This window comes from Synchiropus splendidus, chromosome 13 (genome assembly GCF_027744825.2).
Source record: "Synchiropus splendidus isolate RoL2022-P1 chromosome 13, RoL_Sspl_1.0, whole genome shotgun sequence".
Lineage (NCBI taxonomy): Eukaryota > Metazoa > Chordata > Actinopteri > Syngnathiformes > Callionymidae > Synchiropus > Synchiropus splendidus.
The window spans coordinates 14,111,970-14,126,012 of record NC_071346.1 but is presented as its reverse complement, the minus strand read 5'-3'; the positions used below and the strand labels follow the sequence as shown (position 1 = coordinate 14,126,012).

Genomic DNA, 14,043 nt, shown 5'->3' with positions numbered 1-14,043 from the left:
TTTATCTTGACTCTAGTTCGTAGTCATGTTGATTCATATTCAAATGAAGTGCATATAAAATGAAATATTTCAGTAGGTTTCACGGCGTATTCACACTTTTTAATATCCTTAATATCATTTGATCTGCTTAGGTGCATTTTGTCCTTGTTACTGTGGTGTATATATTTTGGATATTTTCCATCATGTGAAGGCCCCTCACAACCGTTACAGTTTCTAATGTGGCCCTTTAGGAAGTTGAATTGCCCACCACTGTGCAAACTGACCAAAGCAGTCTAAAGCATTACCATCACCAAACCTGTAATCACATTTATGTTACTTATAAGTCATTAAACTTTAACTTTGGTTAAAAAAAATACATTCTGGTCTCCTTCTATCGCAACTAAGGAAGTGACCGGAACTGAAGCATCTGACTGTAATGTTGTGTAAATAGCAATAGAAAAACTTCTGGGTCATACTGCTGTATAACTGTCGCTTTGTCCATTTGTGTTATGTGTTGTTTTGAAAATGACGCTTTATATTTGCGTTCTAATTTCTCAAATGGGTTTCCACAGCGAGGAGAAACATTTCTCCCTCAAATAAAATCCATAAAACTTACTGTAAGGATCTGCTGGGTGGCCATCACCCTAACAATTAATGGCTTCTACATGGGTATTTGGCACACGCCAGCGAAATGCTGTCATGATTAATACGGACTGAATAGAAGGCGCCTCGCAACAGAACCAACATCTCCCGGGTGCAGGATGATTCATCACAGGGCAGGAGCTCTGAACTGGGAGCTGGACTGAAGCCATTCTGGGCTTTTCCACTCCACTTCCAGGGTTGTCTAAAGGAGAACCCTAAATATACTGAGACGTGTTAAGCTTCACAATCCGACCTCCGCCCCCTTCCCTCTTCCTCCAATATGTAATTCAACCCAAAGTAGTGAAGTGTCATGTGTGTTTCACTCCCTCTCACTGTTATATGTCAACATTAGATGAGAAGCTTAATAGTCATTGTTTGATGGTTGTCTTTGGTAAACGGTTTTAGCGAGGATGAAGCTTCATGAAGCTCAGTTGCTGAGCCTGTTGGTAGCACTCTCAACTAGATAATCTTGTGTTGATACCTCAGATAAATTGGGGGGCACCCTTGTTTACTGATCCCTGGCGATAAAAACACTGGTTCATGAAGCTTCACTGACTGATTTGTGTGTCTTTCTTCGCTGACAAGGATCCTGTCCTGACGTACACATTGTATATAGTGGGTGACACTGTTCCGAAAATCCACAAGTTGTAGTGCTTATTCTCACCAGATGCTGCCTACAATAAAGAAAGCCACAGAACTAGTGATGGGCAGATGAAGCTTCATGAAACCGTGTCATTGTGTTTAGTGCCCACAAGATGGCAATCTCTGCTCTGAAAGCTTTGAATCCGATCAACCAGTTCAGTTACTCCTCACATCATTTTTAAAGCCATCTGCTCGGCCACAAAAATGAGGACATCAAAGCTTTTGACCCCATCACAACGTGGAACCCGTGCAGTAAGATCTGAGGAGCAGACATTTCATCGTCTTCTAAATACTGCCTGTTTTCCAGTTTATTTAGTCGGGAAAAATAATTCCAATTTGGGAATGTGATCACACATGAACTACTTCTAAATCACTCATTTCACTCCTCACGTACCAAAATGAAATTCTTTGGAATCTTTCTTGAGTTCTGTTGACTGCTTTTTAATATTTACTAAGACATGCCGCCTTTAGGTCGAGAAAACAGCAGATTCAAGTCACTCTGGTAAATTAAAAGGCGCTGCTTCGAGCGACGGTGAATGAAATAATGGAACGTCTCCATCTAGTGGAGACGCTTCCGTAATTACAATCATATCTTGGCTTTTATTTGACAGTGCAAATGAATAAATAATTGGAATAAAACTTTCAAGGCCAGAATCATTGTTATTCTGCTACTGTTGTGCACTTTATTAACATTCCGTGCGCATACTTCAAATGAAAAAAGAAAAAAAAAAAAAAGAGACTACAGCAGCACATTGATCTTTAAAATAGAGTTTATTTACCATTGTTGTAATTCCAACAGATTACGATATACAGCAGACAGGACTACGAACATTTTGGCCCTAAAGAAGACGTGTTAGATCGACTGATGTGACAGAAGGTTCCAGTAGAACTGTGTGCTCTTGTGCTTTCGCTCCCCACTCATCCCGTGAGTCCATTTACCATAGCAACTTTGTGGCCTGTTATTGTTTTTTTCCCCACAGGAAGACCACAGGATCCATACAGAAATGTGAAGTATTTTCTTTTGCGGACTATATAAAACATAACTCTTTAAAGTGCGGCGGATGAGATGATGCTGTGATGAGTAGAGAAGCACAGACACAAGGTCCAGTGTTTGTTTTAATCAAAGGAAAGAAAAAAAAAAACATTTGTGCTTTTGTTAGTCCCAAACACACCGCTGTGTTCTTGGATTAGAAATACTGCATGTTTGAGAGGCTGTGTTTACATGTACAACACCACCCAGAGTCTATTGCGAACACAGCACAGATGTATTTTTGAGGGGCACCAGAAAGTTGGGAACCTATTAAAAGGCCTGCGTAAGTCAAGAGGCAACACAGTTGGTGGTTCAACTCTGTTGCTGATGCTTCTTTCAGTCTTGAATAAATGATGAGTCATTGGGTGTTGCACTACTTGAGTTTTCATCTTCATTTGTTTAGAAACACCAGAGTAAATTCAACAAAAATGATATAGTGAGGTGTAGGACGACTGAAACACATGAACTTTATCATATTCCAGTTATCACTGGTGTCAAAATCTGACTCCAAGACACAGTCTATCTATGGAAAAATGACCTTGAAAATTGAGATGTAAATAAAGAAAAAAAAGCAACATCTCAAGCGCCCTCTACAGGTGGTCGCCACCAACAGGACAGATGACCATGCCATCTTGTCCTTGACTGTGTGAGCTCTATGACCTTAGAGGAGTCCTGTGCTTGTTCACCACACAGGCACAGTCAGGGTGCTACTTGTGAGTTCACTGCCTGGGAACATTGAGCAGGAAGTCATAGGTTCAGAACCCAGCGAAGCAGCAAGGGTAAAAAGCACCTGCTAAACAGCATCAATATTTATCTTCACTTCAATTTGTGCCTTAAAAACTAGCAGCTTTTGACCCACCGTTGTTGTCCATGTAAACACAGCCAATGAGAATCCTGGTATAGGCAAATAAAAATGAAAAAAAAAAAAAACCATCACTGCAGAAATAATTTCAGTGTTGATCTCGCTCCAGTTTAAACGACATGAACAGCAGCCGAGCCAGTCAGATTTAAGGGCCACGACGTTGTAAACAAAGCTCAGGTGACATATACAGAGAGGAAATCATTAAAACATGGCGGCGCTGTGTTGACCGAGCAGACGGTGAAAAACCAAGTTCAAGTTTTAACCCAAAGCTTATTTTTGTTTGGCGAAACTGTTAGTACCAGCTGGCTTCACCTCACTTGTCTGCTCTAGTAGCAAAAATTAAAAGGTCACAGTGGATAAAATCCGTCATTTTGTTTCCTTCATTTAGTATAAAATGTCTTTTTTTTTTGTAATTATTCATTAATAAGACTTACGTGTGCTAATTTTGTTAGATTACATCGACATCGATACAACACCTGCTCTACCTGGCAATAATATGAGCTAGTACACTACACACAAAGTACACAATACATCTGACCTGGTCTACGTTACGCTACAAGCAACATAAAGAAAAAAGAAAATAAAATGAACAAGACGGAAAAAAAAAAAAGACAAAAACAAAGGCGAAATGATACCCGACCCAACCCTCGCCTGCAAACACACGCCACAACCTGCCTCCCGCAATACAAGTAAAACACGTACGCACAGTCTGATTATATATTTCTTTACATTACTGTACAAAGGGAGGAAGGGTTGTGGAGCCAGCAGAGATGGAGAGGGTTGGGATGTATAGCGATGGCATGATAGCATGGTGGCTAAGCGTCTTACAACAACAACAAGACTTTACAGAGAGAAGACGGCCTCGGCGTGACAGTCCAAATATACACAGATCACTAGGCTCAAAGTCTCAGGAATATTACTGTAACTTCTCGATGCAGGAAGCAGCATTTTGACAATGAATCCTGCGACAGGTGAGATTCTTTTCTAACCCTGTTCCTCTCTCTGTGCTTCCTCGTGCCACACTTCAGCGTAAGATTGCCCCATCAGATTCAGAGTCCAGTAGAACCCTCGGTGACCTAGATTCAGCTGTGCTTGACCTATATTATACATATCTATTGTACCTGCCTCAGATGTAAATATGCTCACTCAACTGTGATCAGAGGCAGAATGTAGCTGTTCCGTTAAAAGTCCGTGATTTCAGTGACTTATGTAAGGATGCAGATGAATTCCTCTTCCTGTCACTGAACATGGATGAAATGTCAAGGAATCGTCTTTTCATCGCCGAGCTCCAGGTCTATTATTTCCAGGCTGACAAGAGAGTCGACTAGTTGCTTGGCAACTGCTTCTTTTTGGGAGATGCTCTTCTGCTATGCAACCGCCAATCACCTTCAGTTGAAGGCGCCAAACTCAGCAGCTTTTGTTCCCTTGGTTTGTTGAAGTGAATTTTGGGATGAAGCGTTCCTCATCGTAAGGTTTATTAACTAGTGAACTGTATTTTCAGACGCCACTAGATGGCACTCTCTGCTCTAAAATTATTGGATTTGAGCAACCACAATGAAACCACACATCAACCCAAGACTGCCATCTAGTGGGCTCTGAAGATAAGGACACTGTTTCAGGAAGCCTCAACTGACCCATCTCAGCAATGATCATCACGCCTTTGCGAAGCCAAGAGACGGGTTGTTGAGGTGTTAAGGTTCTCACCCAAAGGACGGGTTCGACTTTTACCCTCACATTATTTTGTATTTACAGCAGTCTGGCTATATGGGGCCGATTCTCTAGCATTTCACCTGCTTTTGGAAATATGTAGCTTGAAAGAAAGAGCAAATGGACCACAGCGCGGGCGGGTAGAGAATATTGCTTTCAAAGAATGTCAGCGATATTGTGCTTTCAGACCCTACAAATCAAACCATTAAAATGTAATTCCACAAACATAGAGAACATTAAGAAAAAAACAGTATATACATACTAGATATACCAACAATTACTTGTGCCTAACTACAGTGTTGTGTTTTTTGGTTGCGTGTGATTTATGGGGCGACTTGCTACCAACCCAAGAGGACTACTTCCTCCAGACTCGACCTCCTCCCAGGAAACAAAGGCTTGGAAGACTTGGGAAGATGGCACTTGTATGTACAGAGTTGCATCCACATGTTTTGCACGTATTGGGGTGTTCTAAGACAGGAAGAGTCAGGCGGTGCTGGTCCTGAATATCTAAGAGCGTGAGAGCTTCCACAGGCGAGGAACAACAACACAAAGATTCAATTGGACCCTGAGAAATGGGTACTGGGGTTCTCATCAGTCAAAAAAAAAGGTTATATATATATATATCTATATCTATATATATATATATATGTGTGTGTGTGTGTGTATGTGTGTTGGTTGAGTGGAGGTGGGTTCACTTTAACTCGCAGACTGGGGACAGCAGCTCTCTCTCTCTCTCTCTCTCTGCAGCAGCAAGCGGCTCACCTCATCCTGCCTATGGCGGTGACGTATAAAAAACATACAGACAGAAAAAACCGAGCTGCTTCTTTTAAGATCAAGTCGTCGACAACCCGCACACATACACACAAACAGCAATCACTATTTTGTCTTGATTTCTTTAGAGGCAACACACAGCTAGATAGAAGAGGTTAGGGTCGATATAATAAGCCCTTACAATATGTAAAGGTCTCCAGCGAATGGGATCTCCCCCACAGTGGACTGCAGGAAAGCGGGGTTAGGATAAGGAGGGGGTCGTGGGGGGCGAGGAAGGAGATTCGGGTGGCGGCGGCGGCGGCGGCGTTGGCCGTCTATGCGCTGGGGTTTGGGTTGGTGTGTGTGTTGGTCGAGCCGTTGCTTCCCTGGATGGTGAGGCTGATGTCATCCTTGATCTCCTTCTCCTTCAGCTCTTCCTTGTCCTCCAGCGGGCGAGTCTCCATCGTGTCTTCAGAGACCACCGCGGCGTAGCGGCCTGTTCTATGCTCCTGGAGGGCGGGACCCCACTTCGGGTGGGGCTTGCACGCGTTCCTTAGCCGCTGAGGTGACAAGAGAAAGAGAAGTCAGTCTGTTTCCCTCTAGTGCCCATCCGAGGAAGTGCATCAATTTGACCATAAATAATCAAATAAATACACAGACAAAGATTCATATTTGTATCAATGACAATTCAGATGCCATTTTTCATTTCCTCACTGCGCTTTCAAAACAGTTCTCACCTCTCTGAAGGTGGCACCTGGGGACTTTGAGATCTTGTAGAGGGCGTAGATGGGTATACAGACCACCGAGGACAGAGCCATGGCGAAGCCGATGGCCAGGGACCAGCCGGGGTACACGTAGTCGTTGTAGGTGATGGGCTTGTACTGGATCACTGTGAAGATCAGGATGAACTGGAGAGACACAGCAGGATTTAAACTCAACAGTTCAACAGAAATAAAGTATGAAAACTGCCTCACCATAATACATATTAAATGTATATATTATATAGAGTTTATAAAATACATAAATACAGGTTTTTTGCTTCCAAAAAATCCTCTTTTCTTTAAAAAAATGATGTATGTTAAGTATTTTTCTTTTTTTTTCTTTTTCATTTCTTTTATTAAAGTATTATACAATATTTTTTAAGGTATTTGTAGTTGGTTATCACCACATCTGTCTTCCATAATTTCTTTTTTTGTTTGGAACCTACACTTTCTTCAATTGAAAACCTCACTGTCCAGAATCTGTGTAAAACTGGTCGTTTGTCGAAGTTTTACCATCTATTACTAAGTGGATCGAAGGAGAACTCTCATTCAAATCTTCATGCCAGGAGAAATGATCTGCAAACTGATATATCGGTTGAAGAATGGGAGGAAATCTGTTTTAAATGTCAAACCCAAACAATCAACACCAGATTCAGACTACTGCAATACAAATGGCTTCATAGAATTTATATTACACCGGCAAAGTTGCACCATTTTAATCCAAATATACCAGATGTCTGTGTTAAATGTAACAAGGAGAAGGGAACCTTGTTCCACTGTGTGTGGGAGTGTGAAGAAATACTAAAATTCTGGAAGGACATAATGGACTTGATCTCAAAAATAACAAAAATAAAGATTCCTTTGGATCCTCAATTGGCTATTCTACACAAGTTTCCTATAAATCTTTCTATTAATGCACATAAGAAAAAGTTGATAGTTTTCTGTTTGCTACAGGCCAAACATGTTGTTGCATTGAATTGGAAAAATGTTTCCGCTCCTACAGTTGGTCAATGGATCAGGGAAATGTCCAGCAATCTGGCTCTCGAAAAACTGACCTATTTATCAAAAAGGAAAGTGCATGTCTTCTATGATATCTGGACACCTTTTATGCAATTTCTGCAAGAGAAACCATTGTTTTCTTTGCTGTGATCGTGACTGTATGTGACTGGATTTTGTACACTGAAAGTAGATTTTGTACACTGAGAGTAAGTTGGCGTTGAGGGCGGGGGGTGGGTGGGTAAATATGTATTGGTTGTTTATTTTTTTTTGTCTTTGTTTGTCATTTGCAATTGTGAAAAAACTAATAAATATATATTTGAAAAAAAAAAAAAAATTCAACCCAGTCACAGTATGAGTTTGCACATTCACAACATTGACTCCACTAAATTGTAAATTCCTGTACATGTCAAAGACACTATCAAATCATCCGAGGACGGTGCCATGTTGGATGCCAGCTGACAGATTGAAAATCTAACTTGTTTGCCTTCCTATTGTTTGAGTTTGGGCTTCACTTTTCAGTGGAAAGCCGCAGGAGAACATGCATTCATCAGATCGGTGAAAGTGAGAACAAAAAGAGCATAAATCTGACCAGTAATCCAAAAACCAAAAAGAAAAGAAAAATCAGGGCTGGAACCCAGCTGCTTATACGGAGGTCAAAAACACGCCTGCGCGTCCCAGCCGGAAAGATTTACTATTAGAGGTTTGAGTTGGAAACAAATCCGGTCAGATTAGAGTCAGCGGAGGCTGTGAAATGTAGGTCAGAGTGTTTCTGCAAGGGTCGGGCAGAAAGTTGTGTGTGGCAAACTTACTGAGATAATGACCGGCGAGATGAATCTCCAGCAGACTTTGAAGAAGAGAGGAGGAGGGAAGCCCAGCATCATCTCCACGTCTTTGAAGTAGTTTCTGTGACCTGCCGAGACAAAGCAGGTCATTTGACGCCGATCGAAGGTACAAAAACCTGTGTGTCCTCTTGGGTTATTTCAGGATTTAAGTGTTTGCACAGACAGCAACTTTTTTTTGTTGTTGTTTAATGGTGAGTCGCAGTGGTCACAACACGTAGTACAGATGCAAGTCAAGTTTAGTGCGTGTCACTGCTCAAGTAAGACAATGTTGACCCCAGTCACCCAACGCTTTAACATGATGCCGGAGACTATGATTCTGGCTTCTGTGGGGCAAATTTGGTTCCTCTCAAAAAGTTGTGGAAGGAGGACTTGTGATATCCGTTTGAATTTTGAAGTTGGTTTCACAAAATATTTCACGTCCTTATACTGACATCTGAGAAAGATTACAAACTTTTGAATGTTTCATTTGTCCATGTATTTTGTCCACACTGCAGACAATAATGTTCAGTTGAAGACATGAAGCCGGATTCATAAATGAACATTGTTGAGATGTTAATGTTTAATACCAAAACGATACATCTGAATTTGTATACGTCATGAAATTACACATATCTTTCTGTTTCCATACTAATTGTATTTATTTGTATTTTTTAGTGAAATTTCTCATCCATCAGCTTTGGTTATAGCATCACGTTGTACAGCAATTGATGTACTGAAAAATGTTCCCCGCGTAAAAACCTTTATATATTACATAAACTAGAGCATATGTTTCTTTATTTTTGTAAATAATGAAATGAAACTAATGCATTTAATAGTGATGGGCTTCATGAAACAGTCTTGCTATTCCCAGAGCCCACTAGATGGCACTCTCTGCTCTAAAATCATTGGATTTGAGCAACCGCTTCAATGAAACCTCGCATCAATTAGAACTCCAGAGCACCATCTAGTGGGCTCGGAAAATAAGCACATGGTTTCATGAAGTCTCAGCGTTAAACAAAAAAAAATCTAAGTCACCCGCAGAAGCAGATATGGGCAGACGAAGCCTCGTGAGTGTCCTCAATTCATACAGAAGAGTGCCATCCAGTGGGCTCAGAAAATGAGGTCCTACATGAAGATTCATGAAGCTCACTATACTACTTACCGTAAACATACATGACGCAAATACACATGATGCAGGAGATGATGACCAATGAGAAGCTGGCAGCGTAGTTGTCCATCAGCAGCAGCCAGTAGATGCCAGCCTGCGGGGAAGGAGGGAGGTCGAGTCAAGGTCAGCTCCACCAGTCAAAATTCACCTGAGCTCACCTGTGTGGTCAGAGGCACCCCCAGCAAAAAGCCAACCACAGCAACACACAGCGTCACAATAGTCTTGTTCCGGATGATCCAGTCGGTACCGATCTCATCCACGATGGCGGTCACCAGCGTCTCCAGCAGACAGAACTGAAGAGACAACCCCACATGAGAGAATGGAGGTGGAGATGCTTCTGCATGGTAGGGTTAGGTTACCCCACCTGAGTTCCAAGTCCCAGGAGGATGAGCATGAAGAAGAAGAGCAGCGACCACAGAGGGGAGATGGGCAGCAGAGTGAGGGCTTCTGGGTAGGCGACAAAGGCCAGGCCTGGTCCATGGTCAGCCACTTCAGACACCGGCACGTTCAGGTGGTGCGCCATGAAGCCCAGAATGGAGAAAATGACGAAACCGGCGTAGACGCTGGTCGCGCAGTTTGTTATGCTGATGATGATGCTGTCTCTGTTGGGGTAAATAATGAGAAAAGCACATGGTAAACTAATGCCAAACAACCTCACACTTGATTCATGCTTCTGAACAAGAGGAAGACAAGACCTTCATCCATCAAGAACACAAGAACAGGGCTCTAAATCTTTTGTAACAAGGTGGTCCTATGGGGAAAGAATGTGGTGGAATCCGTTGACTCCTGTTTTGTGCCGTCCTTTAACAATACTAGTTTGAGGTCACCTCCACATCATGACCAACCTGCAGAACTGCACTATAAAAAGCACCACACAGCGATGGATGGCTACACTGACAACTGTCCCTGACCAATCGGGAGGCTGCGTTTCCAGGATCAAGAGGAGGGTCAGGTGACATGCCTGATGATAGGGTGGCCAATAGTTGGTCCGTTGATCTTACACCCCAATGATATACTGGTCAGGAATGCACATAAGTCACAAAATTCTTGATCCTCAATATAGGATCGGAGGGATCAGGCATGTTTAAGGTCTGACACTGTTCAGATTCCACGCCCTGTGTCTCAGTGAAAAATGATTCAGCCTCACCGGCACTGCTCACTTTAGCAAAACACATCATTCCCAGAATTGGAACCTTAAATGAAAAGCACTCAGCAAGAGCGTTCGCGAGAAATAGAAATTGTAATTGCTGTTTACAAATGTGTTTTACTTATGCATTTTTAGAAGCATTTTAGAATAGACAGTGATGGTGCCTGTCTTGCGTGAGGAGGGAGGAGGGAGGATATTCCTCAGCCAGACTGAGAATCCCCAGGCGTCACTCACCTTTCTTTTTGTTTTCGGGGACGTCCAGGAGCAGCCCACTAGATGGCACTCTTCAATGAAACCTCACTTCAATTTCAACCCGAGAGTGCCATCTAGTGGGCTCTGAAAATAAGGGCACCATTTCATGAAGCCTCATCAGCCCATCACTAGTTAACTCACATGAAAACCTCACATAAATAAAACAAAAAAAAAAAACAGCTGTGACAATAAAAGCAAGGAGCATGTTTTTATGCTGGTGTATGGCGCAACACCTACAAAATAAAAAGCAGGTTTCTGCTACTGTGAATGGAAGTGATGCCAGGTCAAAAAAAAAAGTGGCCACCTGGATTCTGGATCTGAGGTTGCTGCAGTTGGTCAGGTCTAGGTTCAGCAACAATATGTGCTCAAAGAAAGAGGTCAGCTAACTTCCTGAATATACTGCATGACCAGGTTATTCCCTCAATGGATCGTTTCTTCCCTGGTGGCACGGGCATATTCCAAGATGACAATGCCAGGATTCGTCGGGCTCAAATTGTGAAAGACTGGTTCAGGGAGCATGAGACATCATTTTCAGACATGGAGTGGCCACCACAGAGTCCAGACCTTAACCCCATTGAGAAGCTTTGGGATGTGCTGAAGAAGGCTTTGTGCAGCGGTCAGACTCTACCATCATCAATGCAAGATCTTGGTGAAAAATGAATGCAACACTGGATGGAAATAAATCTTGTGACATTGCAGATGCTTATGGAAACAATGCCACTGCGAATGCGTGCTGTGATCAAAGCTAAAGGCGATTCAACAAAATGTTAGAGTGTATGACCCTTTTTTTTGGTGGCAACTTTATTTTTTGGCCAGGCAGTGTGTGATGAACTCAAAATTAAAATAAATATAGGGAATGCATTGGGATGCTGATACGTTGGAGATTAGCTATAGCTAATCCAATTTAGCGTGCTAGATAGCGGCAATATCTTTCTCAGAAAACGTCAGAAAATGCAGGTTTTCTCGCCATGAAAGAGGCCAAGGAGGAGTTATCATACGAACAAATAGGACCCATCTTGCTAAATGGCTCTGTTGGTTGCTTCAACATTATTAAATAAAATTTAAAAATTTTGAAAAGCCAGAATAACAATCTAGTTTTTTGTGGAAATGAAGGTGTTAGGGAAAAAAATAAAAACAGCTTTTCTCCCAAAACATTATCCTTTTATCCCTGCACCACCACCACTGCTGTATTATCTCCTCAGACGTTTGAGGACTTTCATGTCACTCTATCTCTCAGAGCAAGCCTCCATTCAAGTCCTCTCAGTCTCACACAAGCATCTGGCCTCCGGCTCACACACCAAACGCTGATGCTCCAGGAGAGGAGGGCCGCTCCACGGGGACGGAGCTGATAAAGCGCAGCTGTCGACGCGGATAGCACAACTTCAAGCTCCTGACAGAGGGAGAGCGAATTATCTTTGGAGCCTCTCCACGAAGATGTCGGACGCTCGGACCACGCTCATGGACAGGAGTGAATGACAGCGTTTTGCGCGGCTTATCTGCACTTCAGTCCTGCGCTTCCTGCGACTTAACCTTCTCTGCAGCCAGTTTGATGCTCCCTTGGTGACGATAACTTCCCAGACAGACTCATCTCAACTTCTTCCTCAACACTCCACACTGAGAGGTACATGCCAAAACTTCATCCAGCTTTGTATGTTTGCTTTGTAAAACTGCTCAGAAGTTTCAACCCCAACGATCTGTGGCGCCAAGTTCTGACGTAGCTGCACAAGTCTTTCGTCGTCGTAGGCAGCTAATACACGTACAAATAAGTAGTTTATTGATGGTAATATATGTTCCCTAACCAAAAGTCTGACCCAAATATACCGTCATAGAACTTTACGGATGCGGATTCTGACAATAACCAAGCAACTAACAGACATTCTTTGCGTGGAAAACATCTTTTTTAACAAGACTTTTTTTTTTAACTTCACTACAGATGGAGCCAAGTAGTGTGCTACTTTCTTTTCAGCCATTTTATGTGGACACATCCTGCTTCTTTGACAACTCAGAAATGACAAGCCCGAGTCCGTAGAAATGTGGTGAAAACTTGAATTCTATTGAAATAAACTAATGGGTTTCATTGGGTAAAACACATCACAGTTCAAAACACTAGCGCTGCTAACATGCTAACAGCAGGTAGCAATATTATAGACCAATCTAAAAACACAGGCATCACTACATAAACACTTGTGAATATTTCCAAATGATGTATTTGTAAGTACCTGAAGCAGTTGTTGTGAAACTTGTTATAGGAAGCCATGGTGATGAGGCCACCCCAGGCACAGCCCAGGGAGTAGAAGATCTGGGAAGCAGCGTCGCCCCAAACCTAGAAGGTGGCCAGCAGAAAATGAGACAAGACATCCTGATGGTTCCTCATCCTGCGGTCTCGACTCCACAGCACTTAAATTACCTTTGCATCCAGGACCTTCTGCCACTGTGGGGTCAGGTAGTACTTGATACCATTGATAGCTCCATCCAGAGTGATGCCACGGATGAACAGGATGGTCAGCACCACATATGGGAAGGTGGCGGTGAAGTAGACCACCTGCGCAGTTATTGATGCTTTATTAGTCATATGATGTGGTATTACACTATCATTATAAACACTCCTAATATTTCATTATGCTGGATATACAATTGTGCGTACAGAACTGACACGTCTCACACATGCCTGACCTTCAGGAGAGAACAATACACCTTAAATAGAAAGCTAAGCTAAGCTCTACATTTATGTTTGCTATTATGTAGAAATATGAGCAACACAATGGTCTCTCTTATTCGATCTGTGATGAATATATAACCTCATGCTCAAGGAAAGTATAATGGATGAAATGTACTTAATATTCAAAAAGATTACGGCAAAAAACAATAAAATATTTATGTAGAATTTAAGAGTGGCTCATGAGTGAGTCACACAGGATTTGATGTAAAAAATCAGAATTATAGCGTAACGGCGGATGTGTACAGTCTTTGACTGACCTTTCCAGAAGACTTCACTCCCCTGATGAGACACAGGAACACAACAAACCAGGACACCGCCAGACAACCCAGGATGGGGAGACGCACGTCTCCGAAGTTGCCGATGTCGTCAGAGATGTCCAGCACATAGTGTCTGAAGGAGTCAGAGGAGTTAGTAACCTAGTGACTATGAGCTGAAATAATATATTCCTTTCTTGAAACTGTGTTTTTTGTGGTCTCAAAAGTAAAATAAAAATGTGTGGTGTTTTAGATAAGGCTCATAAAAGCAGCAGTGAGAGAATCTAGAAAACCAAAGATATGCTGAGAG

General features: G+C 42.3%; 1 protein-coding gene across 5 annotated transcripts in view; it reads right to left on the bottom strand.

The window, feature by feature from the left end:
- Positions 1–2,015: 2,015 nt before the first annotated feature.
- Positions 2,016–14,043, bottom strand: part of slc6a9 (solute carrier family 6 member 9) — a 64,924-nt gene continuing 52,896 nt past the window's right edge. For all 5 annotated transcript variants that reach the window (XM_053884402.1, XM_053884406.1, XM_053884403.1 and 2 more), the window contains 9 exons: positions 13,737–13,869; positions 13,168–13,302; positions 12,980–13,083; positions 9,726–9,963; positions 9,520–9,654; positions 9,356–9,455; positions 8,182–8,282; positions 6,350–6,520; positions 2,016–6,172 (listed from right to left, as the gene is read on the bottom strand). In XM_053884402.1, the coding sequence (XP_053740377.1) occupies positions 5,948–6,172; positions 6,350–6,520; positions 8,182–8,282; positions 9,356–9,455; positions 9,520–9,654; positions 9,726–9,963; positions 12,980–13,083; positions 13,168–13,302; positions 13,737–13,869 (1,342 nt within the window). In that variant the 3' untranslated portion in view covers positions 2,016–5,947. The remainder of the gene's footprint in view (positions 6,173–6,349; positions 6,521–8,181; positions 8,283–9,355; positions 9,456–9,519; positions 9,655–9,725; positions 9,964–12,979; positions 13,084–13,167; positions 13,303–13,736; positions 13,870–14,043) is intronic.